Source organism: Oncorhynchus gorbuscha, linkage group LG17 (assembly GCF_021184085.1).
Source record: "Oncorhynchus gorbuscha isolate QuinsamMale2020 ecotype Even-year linkage group LG17, OgorEven_v1.0, whole genome shotgun sequence".
Taxonomy (NCBI): Eukaryota; Metazoa; Chordata; class Actinopteri; order Salmoniformes; family Salmonidae; genus Oncorhynchus; species Oncorhynchus gorbuscha.
The window spans coordinates 14152834-14175333 of NC_060189.1; the positions used below are offsets into that span (position 1 = coordinate 14152834).

Here is a 22500-nt window from a genome sequence, read left to right on the forward strand (position 1 = left end):
CTCTGGAGCAGGTTTTCATCAAGGAATTCTCTGTACTTTGCTCTGTTCATCTTTCCCTCGATCCTGACCAGTCCCTGCCACTGAAAAACATCCCCATAACATGATGCTGCCACCATCATGCTTCACTGTAGGGATTGTGCCAGGTTTCCTCCAGATGTGACGCTTGGCACGAGAGAGTTCAATCTTGGTTTCATCAGACCGATTTAATCTTATTTCTCATGGTCTGAGAGTCCTTTAGGTTTCTTTTGGAAAACTCCAAGCGGTCTGTCGTGCCTTTTACTGAGGAGTGGCGTCCGTCTGGCCACTCTACCGTGAAGGCCCGATTGGTGGAGTGCTGCAGAGATGGTTGTCCTTCTGGAAGGTTCTCCCATCTCCACAGAGTAACTCTGGAGCTTTATCATAGTGACTTGCGTTCTTGGTTACCTCCCTGACCAAGGTCCTTCTCCCCTGTGTGCTCAGTTTGGCCGGGCGGCCAGCTCCAGGATGAGTCTTGGTGGTTCCAAACTTACTCCATTTAAGAAAGATGGAGGCCACCGTGTTCTTGGGGACCTTCAATGTGGCAGAAATATTTTGGTACCCTTCCCCAGATCTGTGCCTCGATACAATCCTGTCTCGGAGATCTACGGACAATTCCTTCAGCCTCTACGGACAATTCCTTGCTCTGACATGCACTGTCAACTGTGGGACCTTATATAAACCGGTGTGTGCCTTTCCAAATCATGTCCAATCAATCGTATTTACCACAGGTGGACTCCAATCAAGTTGAAGAAACATCTCAATGATAATCAATGGAAACAGGATGCATTTGAGCTCAATTTTGAGTCTCATAGCAAAGTGTCTGAATACTTATGTAAATAAGGTATTTTTATTTTATATAAATACATTTTCACTTTGTCATTATGGGTTATTGTGGTTAGATTGATGGGGGGAAAACAATTGAATACATTTTAGAGTAAGGCTGTAACGTAACAATGTGCAAAGGGAAGGGGGTCTGAATACATCAGTCCGCAAACCTCAAACCGATCCAAATGTAACATGCATCGGTCAGAAAATCCTAAATTCTAATGTTACAAATTGCCGGTTCCCAAATTAGTTTAGCTCATATTACATTCTTTTTACATTCCGAATGACCTCATCTTTTATGACACGATGCGTCCTCTCCTTCATTGTTGAACTGCATATAACTGTGTTGACGGTCATTGATATAAGTCCTTTAGCATGCTGAACAAACCCGGGCAATATCAGTAGCCTTGTCAAAGTGCGCTATGTCCAGCTTCACACACTGGTCATCAGCAGGAAGAGGACTGTTCCTGATCTTGCACGGCAACTTCAGCAATCAACTGCTAAAATGTCTTATGTGATATTAAGCTGTATTAGTTTATTGACAACCTATGTTACGTGCTAGGTTATTATCTATGTGCTGTTGGAAACATTTGTTTTTTTACTGGAAGAAAAGTAAGCTACTGGAGACAACTTTCATCTGGCTATACCTGCTAAGTGGGGTTTAACAATATATTTTATTGTTCAGTTTCACCATCAGCAATAGTTTTGATTTAATCAGTGTATCTGGTCTTTTTTAGATAAACTGGATAAAGTTGATAATTTCATGACGAGGACAACAATCACTTTTGCGAGGCACCCTGCATGGCCGTCGCGAGACGTCGCTCCATAACTTCCAAACAGCCAAAACAATTTGATTTTGAGATGGTACAAAATTGTGCTATATATTCATTGGCTATGTCATAGCTAATTTGTAAACTATAGATATTGACTCATTAATGGCTCAAACACTTAATCTGCTAATATGACAAGTTAATTAGTGGGTGGTGGTTTGCCCTGACTCATTTGGCTGTGGAGTGGTGGATCAGGTGCCTACATTGTACATACATCACACACACACACACACACACACACACACACACACACACACACACACACACACACACACACACACACACACACACACACACACACACACACACACACACACACACACACACACACACACACGAGTTAGCTGAGACAGATCCAGCTCAGAGAAGCCCAGCTCATTAGCTCCATCAGCAGTAGAGTGGAAATTGAATGTGTTTATGCTACAAATAATAGTGCATCGAAAGGGAATCGTATCGATTAATTCTGTAATAAACCGAATCGCACGGAATCGTTTCAAAGTAAAACATATCCTTCATGTATTGTATCGGAGCCCATGTATCTAAATACAGCTGAAGTCGGGAGGTTACGTACACCTTAGCCAAATACATTTAAACTCAGCTTTTCACAATTCCTGACCTTTAGTCCTAGAAACAATTCCCTGTCTTGGGTCAGTTAGGATCACCACTTTATTTTAAGAATGTGAAATGTCAGAATAATAGTCGAATGGTGATTTGATTTATTTCAGCTTTTATTTATTTTATCACATTCCCAGAGTTTACATACATTCAATTAGTATTTGGCAGCATTGCCTTTAAATTGTTTAACTTGGGTCAAATGTTTTGGGTAGCCTTCCACAAGCTTCCCACAATAAGTTGGATGAAATTTGTCTCATTCCTCCTGACAGAGCTGGTGTAACTGAATCAGGTTTGTAGGTCTCCTTGCTCGCACACGCTTTTTCAGTTCTGCCCACAAATGTTCTATAAGATTGAGTTCAGGGCTTTGTGATGGCCACTCCAATACCTTGACTTTGTTGTCCTTAAGCCATTTTGCCACAACTTTGGAATTATGTTTGGGGTCATTGTCCTTTTGGAAGTCCCATTTGCGACCACGCTTTAACTTCCTGATGATGTCTTGAGATGTTGCTTCAATATATCCACATAATTTTCCTTCCTCATGAAGCTATCTATTTTGTGAAGTGCACCAGTCACTCCTGCAGCAAAGCACCCCCACAACATGATGCTGCCACCCCTGTGCTTCACGGTTGGGATGGTGTTCTTTGGCTTGCAAGCCTCACCCTTTTTCCTCCAAACATAACGATGGTCATTATGGCCAAACAGTTCTATTTTGTTTCATCAGACCAGAGGACATTTCTACAAAAACTACGATCTTTGTCCCCATGTGCAGTTGCAAACTGTAGTCTGGCTTTTTTTCTGGCGGTTTTGGAGCAATGGCTTCTTCCTTGCTGAGCGGCCTTTCAGGTTATGTCGATTTAGGACTCGTTTTATTGTGGATATATATCTTTTTGTACCTGTTTCCTCAAGCATCTTCACAAGGTCCTTTGCTGCTGTTCTGGGATTGATTTGCACTTTTCACAGCAAAATACGTTCATCTCTAGGAAACAGAACGCGTCTCTTTCCTGAATAGCCAAGAAACACGATGACAAAGTCACACTTTAGTAGCCAAATGCTCTGTGTGACCACCTGCAAATGTGGCTGGTGAAATCGACATTCTTACCCGTCAATGACAACACAATGTACTCGCATATGGCATGAGTTAATATCCCACCCTGGTCGAGTAACATAGAAACATTGTCGTAAACAAGGGTTTATCATCTCCAGGCCTCGGCACCCACAGGACTGAACATTTTAGAAAGCGAGAGAAAGAGTGTCAAAGACTGAGAGAAATGGAGAGGGAGAGAGCAGGAAGTTTGAGTGGAAGCAAGCCTACATTCTTATGAATGGGCATCTTGATTCATGTTAGCTCTATTACCCATGCTGCATCCTGTTTCAGTTCGGAGATGTGATCATTTTTTTGTTCCTCATTTATCAGGAATGGTGTATTTGCAGACCTCTGACAGTATGAATACTGTGTATTTTATGATCTGTAAGCCTGTCATTGAGACAGCCCTGTAATCTTTATTTTCTTCCCTTGTTATCAAGTGCCGATCACATGATTGATAATAGTCATCTCTTTCACCAGTCTGATAGACCATATTGTGCTCATAAACTGTGTAGCCTCCAAATAAAATGGTTATTGACAGACAGGCTAACAACCCTGTGGTCTTTAGTTTTTAATGAGGATATTAATCTGTCATTCACCAATGTGTATCCATGACGCAGTGGCATACTTTTTTATTATTTTTACCAATCTTAGAAAATCCTGTTTCAGTGTGATTGTCTGTCTGGGTGTACACTACAGTACATCAAAATGTCCTGGTGTGTATTCCCTAGGAACCAGACAGAAGCAAACAGAACTAAACAGGGAGGGACCTACCTGAATATGTCCAATAGAAACTCTTGGTTTTGTTTCAGTTTTCCTGTTTGCAACCATTTGCTACGGTGTGAACTAATGATTACACCACCGGTGTTTGTTTACATTGGTGTCTGAGATATGATAATAATATGATCCTTCTCTCTCTCTCTACCCATGTAACCATCCTTTGACCTCTAACGCCTGTGTGAACTTCCTCAGGAGTCAGACCAAGGTAAGCCCTGTCCAGTACATTACTACTGATTTGTGTTAATGCTTGGTTGTCAATGCTGTTAATGGTCTCTGTGTTGACACACTAGCTACTTTGTTGAGCTGTGATTATATAGCAGTCATTGTACTTGTACAGTTGTTGCCAAAAGTTTTGAGAATGACAAAAAAATTAATTTTGGTTTGCTGCTTCAGTGTCTTTAGATATTTTTGTCAGATGTTACTATGGAATACTGAAGTATAATTACAAGCATTTCAAAAGTGTCAAAGGCTTTTTATTGACAATTACATGAAATTGATGCAAAGAGTCAATATTTGCCGTGTTGACCCTTCTTTTTCAAGACCTCTGCAATCCGCCCTGGCATGCTGTCAATTAACTTCTGGGCCACATCCTGACTGATTCTTGCATAATCAATGCTTGGAGTTTGTCAAAAGTTGTGGGTTTTTGTTTGTCCAACCGCTTCTTGAGGATTGACCACAAGTTCTCAATGGGATTATGGTCTGGGTAGTTTCTTGGCCATGGACCCAAAATATTGACGTTTTGTTCCTAGAGCCACTTAGTTATCACTTTCGCCTTATGGCCATGTGCTCCATCATGCTGGAAAAGGCATTGTTCGTCACCAAATTGTTCCTAGATGGTTGGGAGAAGTTGCTCTGGGAGGATGTGTTGGTACCATTCTTTATCCATGGCTGTGTTCTTAGGCAAAATTGTGGGTGAGCCCACTCCCTTGGCTGAGAAGCAACCCCACACATGAATGGTCTCAGGATGCTCTATTGTTGGCATGCCACAGGACTGATGGTAGCGCTCACCTAGTCTTCTCCGGACAAGCTTTTTTCCAGATGCCCCAAACTATCAAAGGGGATTCATCAGAGAAAATGACTTTACACCAGTTCTCAGCAGTCCAATCCCTGTACCTTTTGCAGATGTTTTTCCTCTTACTGGCAGCAATATCCTTGCCAGTGAAGCCCTTTTTGTGCAACGCAATGATGACGGCACGTGTTTCCTTGCAGGTAACCATGGTTGACAGAAGAAGAACAATGATTCCAAGCACCACCCTCCTTTTGAAGCTTCCAGTCTGTTATTCGAACTTAATCAGCATGACAGAGTAATCTCCAGCCTTGTCCTCGTCAACACTCACACCTGTGTTAACGAGAAAATCACTGACATGATGTCAGCTGGTCCTTTTATGTCAGGGCTGAAATGCAGTGGAAATGTTTTTTGGGGGATTCAGTTCATTTGCATGGCACAGAGGGACATTGCAATTAATTGCAATTCATCTGATCACTCTTCATAACATTCTGGAGTATATGCAAATTACCATCATACAAACTGAGGCAGCAGACTTTGTGAAAATTTTAATTTGTGTCATTCTCATAATCTTTGGCCATGACTGTATATTGACATGTTCAAAAACTGTTAGGCTAATTTGTATGTCATGTTTATCACTGCCTGTGCTCAACACGAACCACCCAATGGGGAAAAACTGTTAGAAATAGCATCATAATAATGTCATAACAATGTCATTTCAACGGATAATTTCAAAGTGTTTTGCCCTCTGGAAAACAGCTGTTATAAATGTGTTGTAAACTACTTTGTTTCATTGTGTTCTTGTCCCCTCAGACCTTCGCCTATGACTACTGTTTCTGGTCCATGGACGAGTCAGAAAAGGACAAGTTTGCGGGTCAGTTTTTGTTTCACTTGCTTTAACCCCTCTTCCTCACTTCCTTCCCTCTGCTCTTCCTCCTCCTATTTAGTAGGCCACATTCAGTTGCCAAATGTTATCGAACGTTGCAGGTAGAAATGCCACAAATAGAGTCGACACTATTCCTTGTTCTACATGACGGCCTATTTTTTCTATGCAACATATTTCTATCTCAATGTTCCAAAACGGTGTGTCCTGTTGAACGCACCCCAGGTATAGGTCTGTCCAGGTGGTTTTCGGGTATTTTCAGAAGTTTTTTTTCTCTACAGTGACTAAGGATCCCACCTGAAATGTCTTTGTTGTTTACTTGCTTGGATTGGATTGGATCTCTAGGTGTTTGGCTTAATTTAAATGTCAAATATTCCTGTCAGACCTGCTAGTCATCCACCTCTTTGTGCTGTAGGCCAAAACCCAACTAGGGCCTATTTTACCTAATGCTGTTTCTCACACTGTTCATGTATACAGTCTGAAGGTCCTATATGAATTAACACTTACACATGCATAACATATCCATTATCTTGTAATTGTGTTAGTGTGCTCCAGATGATTTCTACATCACCCCGAAGGGGGATCAGTCAAGTCATATTGTAGGGTTCTATATTGTATAATTAACATGATTGTATTGTGTAACGTTGCCTGGTGGTTGTCTCCAGGTCAGGACGTGGTGTTCCAGTGCCTTGGGGAAAGTCTTTTACACAACGCCTTCCAGGGCTACAATGCCTGCATCTTCGCCTACGGACAGACAGGTATGTTATGATACTACTAACTGGCCTCATATTGTTGGCATGGAACAGATCTGTACAGTTTCAAGTTTAAAATTGGTTGAAGCTCATTGGTTGTCTCCTAACGGCTGCTCTCATCCCTTGGCTGCGTGTGTGTCCCTCCAGGTTCGGGAAAGTCGTACACCATGATGGGTTCTGTGGACTCTCCAGGTCTGATCCCGCGGCTCTGCAGCTCTCTGTTTGACCGGACCCTTCTGGAGCAGAGGGAGGGGGAAGGCTTCACCATAGAGGTCTCCTACATGGAGATATACAATGAGAAGGTCCGCGACCTCCTCGACCCCAAAGGGTACGTATGACCCTGAATATTGACCTATAACCACTTCTTGGACTCTTGTTTTGTTTGAGTTATTTGTTGGAATATACTATAATTTGTCAGTGGCCCCAGTTTAAACATGCTTCCTCTCTTCCTCGAAGTCTAGTCACTTTTCAGACACAACTAGTCTAAAACAATGTTTACTGAGGTGGGCTAATTGAGTGGCTGCTGACTACGACCCTGGCGTAGTGGGATACATCTCAAATAAAATACTATTTTTTTGTTTTTTTGATAGAACATGGAAGCATGATGACTGTTTGTTTTTGTAGTTAACCACATTGATATGTGTCACCCCCCCCCAGGAGCAGGCAGGCTCTTAGAGTGAGGGAGCACAAGGTGTTGGGGCCGTACGTGGACGGCTTGTCACGCCTGGCTGTGGCCAACTACAAGGTACACTACACCACTATCATCGCTAGTAGAATGACTACTGATATGACCATGCTACTGATGATGTGACCTTGATTCATAAACAACAGAATTGATATGATGGTAAATAAACGGTATGAAGTCTTCATGTTCTGGGTTGGCGCATAGAGGAGAGCGTAGAGAGGGGTGTGGTAGCTGAGAGCTCTGTTAGATGAGCCATGTCAAAAAGAAAACCATTTACAACTGTGTTAACCACACACACATACTTATTTAATCAACACACTGACTTGAAGGCTGACTGCACACACACACACACACTCTCACTTCACACTCCATGGATTCAAGGCTTACCATGGTTAATGACTTTGACAGCTGTTCACATATCGGTGGTAAGTTACTATGCTTTCTCTGGAGAAAAGTATTTATTTATCTATCTCTCTCTCAATCTTCCTTCCCCTCTCTCTTCTTCCCTCCAACCTTATCTTCATCTTATCTTATCTCCTTATCTCGCCTTCTGTTCCTCTTATTCTTACCTCCCCCGGCCTTCCATCCTTGTCCCCTCTCTCTCTCCATCCATCCCTCCCTCTCTCCTATCTATTCTCTAGGACATTGAGTCTCTGATGTCGGAGGGTAATAAGTCTCGTACGGTGGCTGCCACCAACATGAACGAGGAGAGTAGCAGATCTCACGCTGTCTTCAACATCATCCTCACACACACACTCAAAGACCTGCAGTCTGGGGTAAGACACACACACTCACGGACACACACACACACACTCACGGACACACACACACACTCCAACTGATTGTTACGCAACGGTCAATCCAACCTCTCCCCGTAACATCTTAGTCGACTGCTGTAATGTTTTGTGACTACTGCATCTTCGTCATATCACTCTGTTTCCCTCTAGTTCTAAAGCACTGTTGAACCGGGTCACTGAGGGTAGTAGAGTCCCAGAGAGATTGTCTGCCCTGACACTGAGGGTAGTAGAGTCCCAGAGAGACTGGCTGCCCTGTCACTGAGGGTGAGTCCCAGAGAGACTGGCTGCCCTGTCACTGAGGGTAGTAGAGTCCCAGAGAGACTGGCTGCCCTGTCACTGAGGGTAGTAGAGTCCCAGAGAGACTGTCTGCCCTGTCACTGAGGGTGAGTCCCAGAGAGACGGTCTGCCCTGTCACTGAGGGTAGTAGTGTCCCAGAGAGACTGGCTGCCCTGTCACTGAGGGTGAGTCCCAGAGAGACTGGCTGCCCTGTCACTGAGGGTGAGTCCCAGAGAGACTGACTGCCCTGTCACTGAGGGTAGTAGAGTCCCAGAGAGACTGGCTGCCCTGTCACTGAGGTATAGCAGAGTCCCAGAGAGACTGTCTGCCCTGTCACTGAGGGTAGTAGTGTCCCAGAGAGACTGTCTGCCCTGTCACTGAGGGTAGTAGTGTCCCAGAGAGACTGTCTGCCCTGTCACTGAGGGTAGTAGTGTCCCAGAGAGACTGTCTGCCCTGTCACTGAAGGTAGCAGAGTCCCAGAGAGACTGTCTGCCCTGTCACTGAAGGTAGCAGAGTCCCAGAGAGACTGTCTGCCCTGTCACTGAGGGTAGCAGAGTCCCAGAGAGACTGTCTGCCCTGTCACTGAGCCCGAGTTTCTACTGTTCAGGAACTAGCTAGTGATGTCAGCTTCCAGGAAACCTGTAAATAAGTAATGAAGTGCTCTCTGTCTGTCTTGATGTCAGCTGATCTGCTGTGTTAGCCTGCTCCTGTTTTTATCCACACCTGGTGGGTTATCCAACGCTGGGGCTGTATGTTTGTGTGTGTGTGTTGCGAGCTTGTGTCTGTGCGTGTGTCACCTGAACCCTGGTCTCCCTGCATAATATCGGTAGCACACAGGGTGAATAATGCAGGAGTGGAACAGTTGATTCTAGTTCAGAAAAAAAAATGGCTGGAACAGTTGATTCTAGTTTAGGTCAAATAAAGCTTAATTAAGGCTGGAACAGACAAGTGAACCTCTATTATCCCCATAAGGACAGTCATATGTTATTATCCACATCAGTATTTCAAAAAAGGTCATTCAAATTAAACACATGTTTGTGAACACTCAGGCAGTTAATCTAAAGCAGGGATGGGCAGCTGTAGGCCCGCTGTAGGCCCGCAGATCAATTACCCCAAAAAAGCCAGCCGTGTCTCAACTTACCTTTGAGAGTTCGAATAGTAGGATGTACAAGGTGCAATTTTGAAATTTGGTTTTGCATCGACAGTTTTTCTCTCACGTCGGTCAATTAGCATTTGTTTTATATGTCTGAACTTGTAAACTCAGCATGAAAAGAAATGTCCCCTTTTCAAATCAAATGTATTTATATAGCCTTTATATATAACCCAGCCTAAAACCCCAAACAGCAAGCAATGCAGGTGTAGAAGCACGGTGGCTAGGAAAAACTCCCTAGAAAGGCCAAAATCTAGGAAGAAACCTCGAGAGGAAAGAGGCTATGTGGGGTGGCCAGTCCTCTTCTGGCTGTGCCGGGTGGAGATAACAGAACATGGCCAAGATGTTCAAATGTTCATAAATGACCAGCATGGTCGAATAATAATAAGGCAGAACAGTTGAAACTGGAGCAGCAGCACGGCCAGGTGGACTGGGGACAGCAAGGAGTCATCATGTCAGGTAGTCCTGAGGCATGGTCCTAGGGCTCAGGTCCTCCGAGAGAGAGAAAGAAAGAGAATTAGAGAGAGCACACTTAAATTCACACAGGACACCGAATAGGACAGGAGAAGTACTCCAGATATAACAAACTGACCCTAGCCCCCCGACACATAAACTACTGCAGCATAAATTCTGGAGGCTGAGACAGGATGGGTCAGGAGACACTGCTGCCCCATCCGAGGACACCCCCGGACAGGGCCAAACAGGAAGGATATAACACCACCCACTTTGCCAAAGCACAGCCCCCACACCACTAGAGGGATATCTTCAACCACCAACTCACCATCCTGAGACAAGGCCGAGTATAGCCCACAAAGATCTCCGCCACGGTGCAACCCAAAGGGGGGGGGGGGGGGGGGCCAACCCAGGCAGGAAGATCACATCAGTGACTCAACCCACTCAAGTGACGCACCCCTCCCAGGGACGGTATGAAAGAGCCCCAGTAAGCCAGTGACTCAGCCCCTGTAATAGGGTTAGAGGCAGAGAATCCCAGTGGAGAGAGGGGAACCGGCCAGGCAGAGACAGCAAGGGCGGTTCGTTGCTCCAGAGCCCTTCTGTTCACCTTCCCACTCCTGGGCCAGACTACACTCAATCATATGACCCACTGAAGAGATGAGTCTTCAGTAAAGACTTAAAGGTTGAGACCGAGTTTGCGTCTCTTACATGGGTAGGCAGACCATTCCATAAAAATGGAGCTCTATAGGAGAAAGCCCTGCCTCCAGCTGTTTGCTTAGAAATTCTAGGGACAATTAGGAGGCCTGCGTCTTGTGACCGTAGCGTACGTGTAGGTATGTACGGCAGGACCAAATCGGAGAGATAGGTAGGAGCAAGCCCATGTAATGCTTTGACACTAACAGCTTACAGATGGCAGGCAATTAAGGTCACAGTTATGAAAAGTTAGGACACTAAAGAGCTCTTTCTACTGACTCTAAAACATCACTCTAAAAACATCAATAGAAAGATGCCCAGGGTCCCTGCTCATCTGCGTGAACGTGCATGAAGACTGCAGATGTGGCCAGGGCAATAAATTGCCATATCTGTACTGTGAGACGCCTAAGACTACAGGACGGACAGCTGATCATCCTCGCAGTGGCAGACCACGTGTAACACCTGCACAGGATCGGTACATCCGAACATCACACCTGCGGGACAAGTACAGGATGGCAACAATAGCTGCCCGAGGAACAAACAATCCCTCCATCAGTGCTCAGACTGTCCACAATAGGTCGAGAGAGGCTGGACTGCGGGCTTGTAGGCCTGTTGTAAGGCAGGTCCTCACCAGATATCACCGGCAACAACGTTGCCTATGGGCAAAAACCCCCAGGAGTGATGGTTGGAATTGCGTTTGTCGTCAAAGGAATGAGCATTACACCGAGGCCTGTACTCTGGAGCGGGATCGATTTGGAGGTGGAGGGTCCGTCATGGTCTGGGGCGGTGTGTCACAGCATCATAGGACCGCGCTTGTTGTCATTGCAGGCAATCTCAACGCTGTGCGTTACAGGAAAGACATCCTCCTCCCTCATGTGGTACCCTTCCTGCAGGCTCATCCTGACAGGACCCTCCAGCATGACAATGCCACCATACTGCTCGTTCTGTGCGTGATTTCCTGCAAGACAGGAATGTCAGTGTTCTGCCATGGCCAGCGAAGAGCCCGTTTCTCAATTCCATTGAGCACGGCTAGGACCTGTTGGATCGGAGGGTGAGGGTTAGGGCCATTCCTCACAGAAATGTCCAGAACTTGCAGGTGCTTTGGTGGAAGAGTGGGATAACATCTCACAGAAAGAGCTGGCAAATCTGGTGCAGTCCATGAGGAGGAGATGCACTGCAGTACTTCATGCAGCTGGTGGCCACACCAGATACTGACTTACTTTTGTTTTTGACCCCCCCCCCCCCTTTGTTCAATGACACATTATTAAATTTCTGTTAGTCACATGTCTGTGGAACTTGTTCAGTTTATCTCAGTTGTTGAAACTTGTTATGTTCATGCAAATATTTACATATGTTAAGTAAATGCAGTTGACAGTGTGAGGATATATATTTTTTTGCTGAGTTTAGTAATCATGGTTGAATTACTGACCGGATGGCCCCCATTTTATTTTGTTAGTCAAAAGTATTAAAAACTGCAAACATTGCTCTCTGACCCCATATGCAACAAACTTGGTTTAAAACGGATACATTTTCTCTACACCCCATGGCGAAATGTTTACAATTGCAGGAAATTAACTCTAAAAATTATCTTGATGTGGGTGGTGCTTAAGGCCCCCAAAACCCTAGGGCTCTGACTGCATGTGTGGTATGGATGTCGGTAGCTTTCAGTTTGGTTGTGGCACCCAGCCCCCCATCAAAGTTGCCCATCCCTGATCTAAAGTGTTGCACATTGTTGACTGAGCCTCCCTTTCAGAGGCTGTAACAGTTTGATACCTTGTTGTGTTGCACCTGTGGTGGAATGGAAACGGAGTTAAATATAGTCTGAGTCTGATCATTTAAACTGATGCACAAATAAAGGCTGTCCGCCTCAGTGTACACACACACACACACACACACACACACACACACACACACACACACACACACACACACACACACACACACACACACACACACACACACACACACACACACACACACACACACACACACACACACACACACACACACACACACACACACAGTGAGATAAAGAGCAAGAGCGTCTTTGGGCCTCCTATTTCTGCTGAGGTTCACTTGGCTTTATCCTCCCTTTACTAATCTCCATGGAAACTCAGTCCTATGCAAATTCACAGGGGCCTGTTGACAGAGAGTAATCTGAATGTCTCTGAGATGTTGCTTTGGAAGTGCCATGGTGAGAGAGAAGGAAGTTAAGCATCTTTAGAAAAGGGGGATGAAGTTGCAACGACACATTAACTTAACCGTAGGAAAATACTAGGGAAAATCCTGCAAGATTGTTACTCAACTAGATGACCTAAGACTTTAAAATATACTAAATTCCACATTTAATGAGGTATCAGCCAAATAAGTCAAATCATTTTTGACTCAGGTCCACCCTGTTTCATGCTTTTTCTCCTCTTTCTCTCTCCTCTCTTCTCTCTCTCTCTCCTCTCTTCTCCCTCTCTCTCTCTCCTCTCTTCTCTCTCGCTCTTCTCTCTCTCCTCTCTTCTCCCTCTCTCTCCTCTCCTCTCTTCTCTCTCGCTCTTCTCTCTCTTCTCTCTTTTTGTTCTCCTCTTCTCCCTCCTCTCTCTCTCCTCTCATCTCCCTCTCTCTCCTCTCTCCTCTCATCTCCCTCTCTCTCCTCTCTTCTCTTGTCTCTCTCGCTCTCTCTGGGGACAAGGGCAGGCTTTGTTTTCACAACTCACTGTAATCTCTGCCCGCTCTATTCCCACTCAGCACGACGCCGGACGTAACACACACACACACACACACACACACACACACACACACACACACACACACACACACACACACACACACACACACACACACACACACACACACACACACACACACACACACACACACACACACACACACACACACACACACACACACACACACACACACACACACACACACACGACTCCAAACATAATGCACACCCCCCTCTGCCCCTGATGCCTTTGTCTCTCTACCCCCATCTCTTTCTATAATTTCTTGCTCAAATCATTCACTCACCCCATCTCTCTCTCTCTTTCTATATATTTAGCGTAAATTCTCATGCGTACATTCTTTCCTTCTACTACTGCATTCATGCATTTTCTCTGTTCCTCTCTTACACGATCTCTCCTTTCTCTCGTCCATCCCTACCTCCCCTACTCTCTCGTCCCTACCTCCCCTACTCTCTCTCTCATCCCAACCTCCCCTACTCTCTCATCCCAACCTCCCTTACTCTCTCGTCCCTACCTCCCCTACTCTCTCATCCCAACCTCCCCTACTCTCTCTCTCTCGTCCCTACCTCCCCTACTCTCTTTCCTCTCGTCCCTACCTCCCCTACTCTCTCTCTTTCCTCTCGTCCCTACCTCCCCTACTCTCTCTCTTTCCTCTCGTCCCTACCTCCCCTACTCTCTCTCTTTCCTCCTCCCTACCTCCCTACTCTCCCTCTCGTCCCTACTCCCCTACTCTCTCTTTTCTCTCGTCCCTATCCCAACCTCCCTCATCCCAACTCCCCCTACTCTCTCTTTTCCTCTCGTCCCTACCTCCCCTACTCTCTCATCCCAACCTCCCCTACGCTCTCTCTCGTCCCTACCTCCCTACTCTCCTTCCTCTCGTCCCTACCTCCACGACTCTCTCTCTCGTCCCTACCTCCCCTACTCTCTTATCTCCATTATCTCTCCGTCTCCCAGTCAAGCTCCAGTCCTTAATGCACACACCTTATTTAAGATAAGGACCCCATTACATGTACACACACACACACACACACACACACACACACACACACACACACACACACACACACACACACACACACACACACACACACACACACACAAATATACAGAGAGTTAAGCTCCACCCCTGCAGCTAACATTGTAAATCACAAAGAACAATGGGATATTGTTACTCCAGCCTCTCTCTCCAGCTCGCTTTCTCTCACACGCTGTCGCACGCTCTCTCTTGTTCTCTCTCTCTTTCTCAATCTCACTCTCGTACGCGCTCTTTCTTGCTCTTTTTTATCTCTTAATCGCATGCTCTCTTGCTCTTTCTCTCTCCTCTTTTTCTCTCTCCTCGGTCTCTTTCTCTCTCCGCGTTCTCGCTCTCTATCTTTTGGCCTCTGTTCTCCATAGGAATACCTGGTTAATTAATCCTTTCATACACACACACACACACACACACACACACACACACACACACACACACACACACACACACACACACACACACACACACACACACACACACACACACACACACACACACACACACACACACACACACACATCATCCTTTATGTTAGAGCAGGGAGACATGCTGGTTGTATCCTGCATGAAACTGACTGGGATGAGATGGGAAATCTTTGACTGAAACAGTTGCATTTGTTTGCATTCCAGAGGTTTATGCAGTGTGCAGGATTGGAGTCATTTTAACAGTTTAAAATGAAGGATGTTATCAAAAATAAAATCTACCAAGATGACTTTCTATCCACTTTCCCCTTCCTCGTATCTCTCTCTCGCCTCTCTCTCTCTGTAGACGAGCGGTGAGAAGGTGAGTAAGCTGAGTCTGGTAGACCTGGCTGGCAGTGAGAGAGCAGCTAAGACTGGAGCTACTGGAGAGAGGATGAAGGAGGGCAGCAACATCAACAAGTATGTTACCAAGCACTTTGATAACGCACCCATTCATATATCCTCAATGAGTCCACAACACACACACAGCACCAAGTGTTCTAGTTCCCCTTTTAAACAAAGATGAACACGTTTCACTTAGCAAATATGCTACCTGTTATGATAGTGTGTTGTTGTGTGTCTCTGCAGGTCTCTGACTACTCTAGGCCTGGTCATATCTGCTCTGGCAGAACAGGGATGTGGGAAAAACAAGACCAAATTTGTCCCTTACAGAGACTCTGTGCTAACATGGCTGCTAAAGGTAAGAGACACATATTTTGTATATTTCCCTGCTCTGGTCCTCCCGCTCTCTCTCGCTCTGCTCAACATGAGAGGGATGAGGCTGATCTTCCTGTTTCCTTTAGAGATTTGAACGCTTCTGCCCCTACAATCATTTGAAGATTTGGTTCTGACGACCTTATATCTTCCTCTTTCATTCCCCCTCTCTCACTAACACTCCTCCCTCGTCTCTCTCTCTCTCTCTCTCTCTCCCTCTCTCTCTCTCTCTCTCTCCCCCTCCCTCCCTCGTCTCTCGCTTTCTCTCTCTCTCTCCCTCACTCGTCTCTCTCTCTCTCCCTTGTCTCGCCTCTCTCTCTCCCTCGTCTCTCTCGCTCTCCCTTGTCTCGCCTCTCTCTCTCCCTCGTCTTGCCTCTCTCTCCCTCCCTCTCTCCCTCCCTCCCTCGTCTCTCCCTCCCTCCCTCGTCTCTCCCTCCCTCCCTCGTCTCTCCCTCCCTCCCTCGTCTCTCCCTCCCTCCCTCGTCTCTCCCCTCCCTCCCTCCCTCCCTCGTCTCTCCCCTCCCTCCCTCGTCTCCCTCTCTCCTCCCTCCTCGTCTCTCTCTCCCTCCCTCGTCTCTCTCTCCCTCCCTCGTCTCTCTCTCCCTCCCTCCCTCGTCTCTCTCTCTCTCCCTCGTCTCTCTCTCCTCCCCCTCGTCTCTCTCTCCCCTCCCTCGTCTCTCTCTCCCTCCCTCCCCCTCGTCTCTCTCTCCCCTTCCCTCCCTCGTCTCTCTCTCCCTCCCTCCCCCTCCCTCTCTCTCTCCCTCCCTCCCTCGTCTCTCTCTCCCTCCCTCCCTCCCTCCCTCCTCTCTCTCCTCCCTCCCTCGTCTCTCTCTCCCTCCCTCCCTCGTCTCTCTCTCCCTCCCTCGTCTCTCCTCTCTCTCTCCCCTCCCTCTCGCCTCTCTCCCCCTCGTCTCGCCTCTCCCTCGTCTCTCTCTCCCTCCCTCGTCTCTCTCTCTCGTCTCGCCTCTCTCTCTCCCTCGTCTCGCCTCTCTCTCTCCCTCGTCTTGCCTCTCTCCCCCTCGTCTTGCCTCTCTCTCCCTTGTCTGCCTCTCTCTCCCTTGTCTGCCTCTCTCTCCCTTGTCTCTCTCTCTCTCCCTTGTCTCTCTCTCTCTCCCTTGTCTCGCCTCTCTCTCTCCCTCGTCTCGCCTCTCTCTCTCCCTCGTCTCGCCTCTCTCTCTCTCCCTCGTCTCGCCTCTCTCTCTCTCCCTCGTCTCGCCTCTCTCTCTCTCCCTCGTCTCGCCTCTCTCTCTCCCTCGTCTCGCCTCTCTCTCTCCCTCGTCTCGCCTCTCTCTCTCCCTCGTCTCGCCTCTCTCTCTCCCTCGTCTTGCCTCTCTCTCTCCCTCGTCTTGCCTCTCTCTCTCCCTCGTCTTGCCTCTCTCTCTCCCTCGTCTTGCCTCTCTCTCCCTCGTCTTGCCTCTCTCTCCCTCGTCTTGCCTCTCTCTCCCTCGTCTTGCCTCTCTCTCCCTCGTCTTGCCTCTCTCTCCCTCGTCTTGCCTCTCTCTCTCCCTCGTCTTGCCTCTCTCTCCCTCGTCTTGCCTCTCTCGTCTTGCCTCTCTCTTGCCTTGCTCTCTCTCCCTCGTCTTGCCTCTCTCTCCCTCGTCTTGCCTCTCTCTCCCTCGTCTTGCCTCTCTCTCCCTCGTCTTGCCTCTCTCTCCCTCGTCTTGCCTCTCTCTCCCTCGTCTTGCCTCTCTCTCCCTCGTCTTGCCTCTCTCTCCCTCGTCTTGCCTCTCTCTCCCTCGTCTTGCCTCTCTCTCCCTCGTCTTGCCTCTCTCTCCCTCGTCTTGCCTCTCTCTCCCTCGTCTTGCCTCTCTCTCCCTCGTCTTGCCTCTCTCTCCCTCGTCTCGCCTCTCTCTCCCTCGTCTCGCCTCTCTGTCTCTCCTCGTCTCGCCTCTCTGTCTCTCCCTCGTCTCGCCTCTCTCTCCCTCGTCTCGCCTCTCTCTCCCTCGTCTCGCCTCTCTCTCTCTCTCCTCTCTCTCTCTCCCTCGTCTCGACCCTCTCTCTCCCTCGTCTCGCCTCTCTCGCTCTCCCTCGTCTTCCCTCTCTCGCTCTCCCTCGTCTCTCCTCTCTCTCTATCTCGTCTCCAGGACAGCCTGGGTGGCAACAGCCGCACGGCCATGGTGGCCACGGTGAGCCCGGCAGCAGACAACTACGACGAGACGCTGTCCACGCTGCGCTACGCCGACCGGGCCAAGAGCATCGTCAACCACGCTGTCGTCAACGAGGACCCCAACGCACGTATCATCAGGGAGCTCCGAGAGGAGGTGGAGAAACTACGGGACCAGCTGACACAGGCAGAGGTAGGGGGGGAGAAAAGGAAGGAGGGGAGAAACTACGGGACCAGCTGACACAGGCAGAGGTGGGGGGGGGGACTACGGGACCAGCTGACACAGGCAGAGGTGGGGGGGGGGACTACGGGACCAGCTGACACAGGCAGAGGTGGGGGGGGGGGACTACGGGACCAGCTGACACAGGCAGAGGTAGGGGGGAGAAAAGGAAGGAGGGGGAGAAACTACGGGACCAGCTGACACAGGCAGAGGTAGGGGGGGAGAAAAGGAAGGAGGGGGAGAAACTACGGGACCAGCTGACACAGGCAGAGGTAGGGGGGGAGAAAGGGGGAGGTAGAGAAAGAGGGGGAAGAGAGAGATCAACTGACAGTCCAGGGTAAGGATGGATTGTGGATAGCGCCTGTCTGTACCAGCTGGTAAAACTGGTCACGTTAAGGTTGTGTTGTGGTGGAAAAGGACGTTTTATTGCTTTTGTTTTTGCATCCAGAAACAATGTCTTCATCTGATTGTAGCAGGTACCTGTTGGTTGTAATTAGGTTGCATGAAGCCTTTTTAACCAGAACATCAGTGACATATTGGCTGCTTGTAGAGATGGAAAGAGTGTTTTCTTGTCTGCTATCCAGTCTATGAAGGCCCCAGAGCTGAAGGAGAGGCTGGAGGAGTCTGAAAAACTCATCCAGGAGATGACCGTCACCTGGGAGGAGAAACTACGCAAGACGGAAGAGATCGCACAGGTACACAACACACCTTTGTACATTCTGTCCTGGGTTGTGTTCATTAGGCACGAAACAGAAGACAACGGTCTGAAATAGGGACTTTCTGAAATTGTCCAATAAGAAATGCTTTATTTAATGTTTTGTTGCACAACGTTTTGAAAAGTGTGCCCTGATGAACTGTAGGCTGGAGGCTGGTTCATTAGTTCCTGTGTTGTGTGCCCTGATGAACTGTAGGCTGGAGGCTGGTTCATTAGTTCCTGTGTTGTGTGCCCTGATGAACTGTAGGCTGGAGGCTGGATCATTAGTTCCTGTGTTGTGTGCCCTGATGAACTGTAGGCTGGAGGCTGGTTCATTAGTTCCTGTGTTGTGTGCCCTGATGAACTGTAGGCTGGAGGCTGGTTCATTAGTTCCTGTGTTGTGTGCCCTGATGAACTGTAGGCTGGAGGCTGGTTCATTAGTTCCTGTGTTGTGTGCCCTGATGAACTGTAGGCTGGAGGCTGGTTCATTAGTTCCTGTGTTGTGTGCCCTGATGAACTGTAGGCTGGAGGCTGGATCATTAGTTCCTGTGTTGTGTGCCCTGATGAACTGTAGGCTGGAGGCTGGATCATTAGTTCCTGTGTTGTGTGCCCTGATGAACTGTAGGCTGGAGGCTGGATCATTAGTTCCTGTGTTGTGTGTCCTGATGAACTGTAGGCTGGAGGCTGGATCATTAGTTCCTGTGTTGTGTGCCCTGATGAACTGTAGGCTGGAGGCTGGATCATTAGTTCCTGTGTTGTGTGCCCTGATGAACTGTAGGCTGGAGGCTGGATCATTAGTTCCTGTGTTGTGTGCCCTGATGAACTGTAGGCTGGAGGCTGGATCATTAGTTCCTGTGTTGTGTGTCCTGATGAACTGTAGGCTGGAGGCTGGATCATTAGTTCCTGTGTTGTGTGCCCTGATGAACTGTGGTTCAGGCTGGAGGCTGGATCATTAGTTCCTGTGTTGTGTGCCCTGATGAACTGGAGGCTGGATCATTAGTTCCTGTGTTGTGTGTCCTGATGAACTGTAGGCTGGAGGCTGGATCATTAGTTCCTGTGTTGTGTGTCCTGATGAACTGTAGGCTGGAGGCTGGTTCATTAGTTCCTGTGTTGTGTGCCCTGATGAACTGGAGGCTGGTTCATTAGTTCCGGTGTTGTGTGCCCTGATGAACTGGAGGCTGGATCATTAGTTCCTGTGTTGTGTGTCCTGATGAACTGGAGGCTGGATCATTAGTTCCTGTGTTGTGTGTCCTGATGAACTGGAGGCTGGTTCATTAGTTCCTGTGTTGTGTGTCCTGATGAACTGGAGGCTGGATCATTAGTTCCTGTGTTGTGTGTCCTGATGAACTGGAGGCTGGATCATTAGGCTGATGAGGCTGGATCATTAGTTCCTGTGTTGTGTGCCCTGATGAACTGGAGGCTGGATCATTAGTTCCTGTGTTGTGTGTCCTGATGAACTGGAGGCTGGTTCATTAGTTCCTGTGTTGTGTGTCCTGATGAACTGTAGGCTGGAGGCTGGTTCATTAGTTCCTGTGTTGTGTGTCCTGATGAACTGTAGGCTGGAGGCTGGATCATTAGTTCCTGTGTTGTGTGCCCTGATGAACTGTAGGCTGGAGGCTGGTTCATTAGTTCCTGTGTTGTGTGCCCTGATGAACTGTAGGCTGGAGGCTGGTTCATTAGTTCCTGTGTTGTGTGTCCTGATGAACTGGAGGCTGGTTCATTAGTTCCTGTGTTGTGTGTCCTGATGAACTGGAGGCTGGTTCATTAGTTCCTGTGTTGTGTGTCCTGATGAACTGTAGGCTGGAGGCTGGATCATTAGTTCCTGTGTTGTGTGTCCTGATGAACTGTAGGCTGGAGGCTGGTTCATTAGTTCCTGTGTTGTGTGCCCTGATGAACTGTAGGCTGGAGGCTGGTTCATTAGTTCCTGTGTTGTGTGCCCTGATGAACTGGAGGCTGGTTCATTAGTTCCGGTGTTGTGTGCCCTGATGAACTGGAGGCTGGATCATTAGTTCCTGTGTTGTGTGCCCTGATGAACTGGAGGCTGGATCATTAGTTCCTGTGTTGTGTGCCCTGATGAACTGGAGGCTGGTTCAACTGTGTTGCTGATGAACTGTAGGCTGGATGGATCATTAGTTCCTGTGTTGTGTGTCCTGATGAACTGGAGGCTGGTTCATTAGTTCCTGTGTTGTGTGTCCTGATGAACTGTAGGCTGGAGGCTGGATCATTAGTTCCTGTGTTGTGTGCCCTGATGAACTGGAGGCTGGATCATTAGTTCCTGTGTTGTGTGCCCTGATGAACTGGAGGCTGGTTCATTAGTTCCTGTGTTGTGTGTCCTGATGAACTGTAGGCTGGAGGCTGGATCATTAGTTCCTGTGTTGTGTGTCCTGATGAACTGTAGGCTGGAGGCTGGTTCATTAGTTCCTGTGTTGTGTGTCCTGATGAACTGTAGGCTGGAGGCTGGATCATTAGTTCCTGTGTTGTGTGCCCTGATGAACTGTAGGCTGGAGGCTGGTTCATTAGTTCCTGTGTTGTGTGCCCTGATGAACTGTAGGCTGGAGGCTGGTTCATTAGTTCCTGTGTTGTGTGTCCTGATGAACTGGAGGCTGGTTCATTAGTTCCTGTGTTGTGTGTCCTGATGAACTGGAGGCTGGTTCATTAGTTCCTGTGTTGTGTGTCCTGATGAACTGTAGGCTGGAGGCTGGATCATTAGTTCCTGTGTTGTGTGTCCTGATGAACTGTAGGCTGGAGGCTGGTTCATTAGTTCCTGTGTTGTGTGCCCTGATGAACTGTAGGCTGGAGGCTGGTTCATTAGTTCCTGTGTTGTGTGCCCTGATGAACTGTAGGCTGGAGGCTGGTTCATTAGTTCCTGTGTTGTGTGTCCTGTAGGAGCGTCAGAAACAGTTGGAGTCCCTGGGCATCTCTCTCCAGTCGTCTGGCATCAGAGTGGGAGAAGACAAATGTTTTCTAGTCAACCTCAACGCTGACCCCGCTCTCAACGAACTGCTAGTCTACTACCTGAAGGTACACGCGCACACAGTGGTGCATTCACGTATGCTTACACACACACACACACACACACCATTATAACATTATGTGTTATCATGTGTTGTTGTGTACTCTAGGAGCACACTAAGGTTGGTTCAGCAGACTCCCAGGACATTCAGCTGTGTGGGATGGGTATTCAGGCTGCACACTGCATCATAGACATCACAGCTGACCAACGGGTGGTCCTCACTCCTCACAAAAACTCAAGGTACATATAGAACACTCCTCTTTGTCTCCATCATCACAATTCCCAGTGGGGCAAAACTAGATAAAATAACGTCTCTACAACCAAAGGTTGAAATAAATGTTGTAAAAAATGTCATATTTTGCCTGCTGGCACCTCGCACCCCACAAGGAGTCACGGTACACCAGCTTAGTCATCAATGTCATCTCAACACGCCACATCAGAATGATGATCCTGGTCAGCTCACTGTGACTCCTCACCTCATGACTTCCCTGCTTCCAGATAAGGATGACGTCATGTTGCCTTTAGGCCCTTAGGGATTACATGGCATGCTTGCAGAGGAGGCTGGTGGGGGGAGCTATAGGAGGACACGCTGATTGTAATGGCTGGAACGGAATCATACACATCGAACATCTGTTTTTATGCCATTACAGTGAGCCCTATAGCTTCTCCCACCAGCCACTGC

The 22500-nt window shown here is 47.8% G+C and overlaps 1 protein-coding gene across 6 annotated transcripts in view; it reads left to right on the forward strand.

The window, feature by feature from the left end:
* Window positions 1-22500, forward strand: part of LOC124001893 (kinesin-like protein KIF13B) — an 89511-nt gene that overhangs the window by 30716 nt on the left and 36295 nt on the right. For all 6 annotated transcript variants that reach the window (XM_046309042.1, XM_046309043.1, XM_046309044.1 and 3 more), the window contains exons 4-15: window positions 4345-4357; window positions 5972-6032; window positions 6707-6799; window positions 6941-7121; window positions 7451-7538; window positions 8120-8254; window positions 15381-15493; window positions 15662-15773; window positions 17872-18084; window positions 18696-18806; window positions 21692-21826; window positions 21928-22058. In XM_046309042.1, coding sequence (XP_046164998.1) covers window positions 4345-4357; window positions 5972-6032; window positions 6707-6799; window positions 6941-7121; window positions 7451-7538; window positions 8120-8254; window positions 15381-15493; window positions 15662-15773; window positions 17872-18084; window positions 18696-18806; window positions 21692-21826; window positions 21928-22058 — 1386 coding nt within the window. The remainder of the gene's footprint in view (window positions 1-4344; window positions 4358-5971; window positions 6033-6706; window positions 6800-6940; window positions 7122-7450; window positions 7539-8119; window positions 8255-15380; window positions 15494-15661; window positions 15774-17871; window positions 18085-18695; window positions 18807-21691; window positions 21827-21927; window positions 22059-22500) is intronic.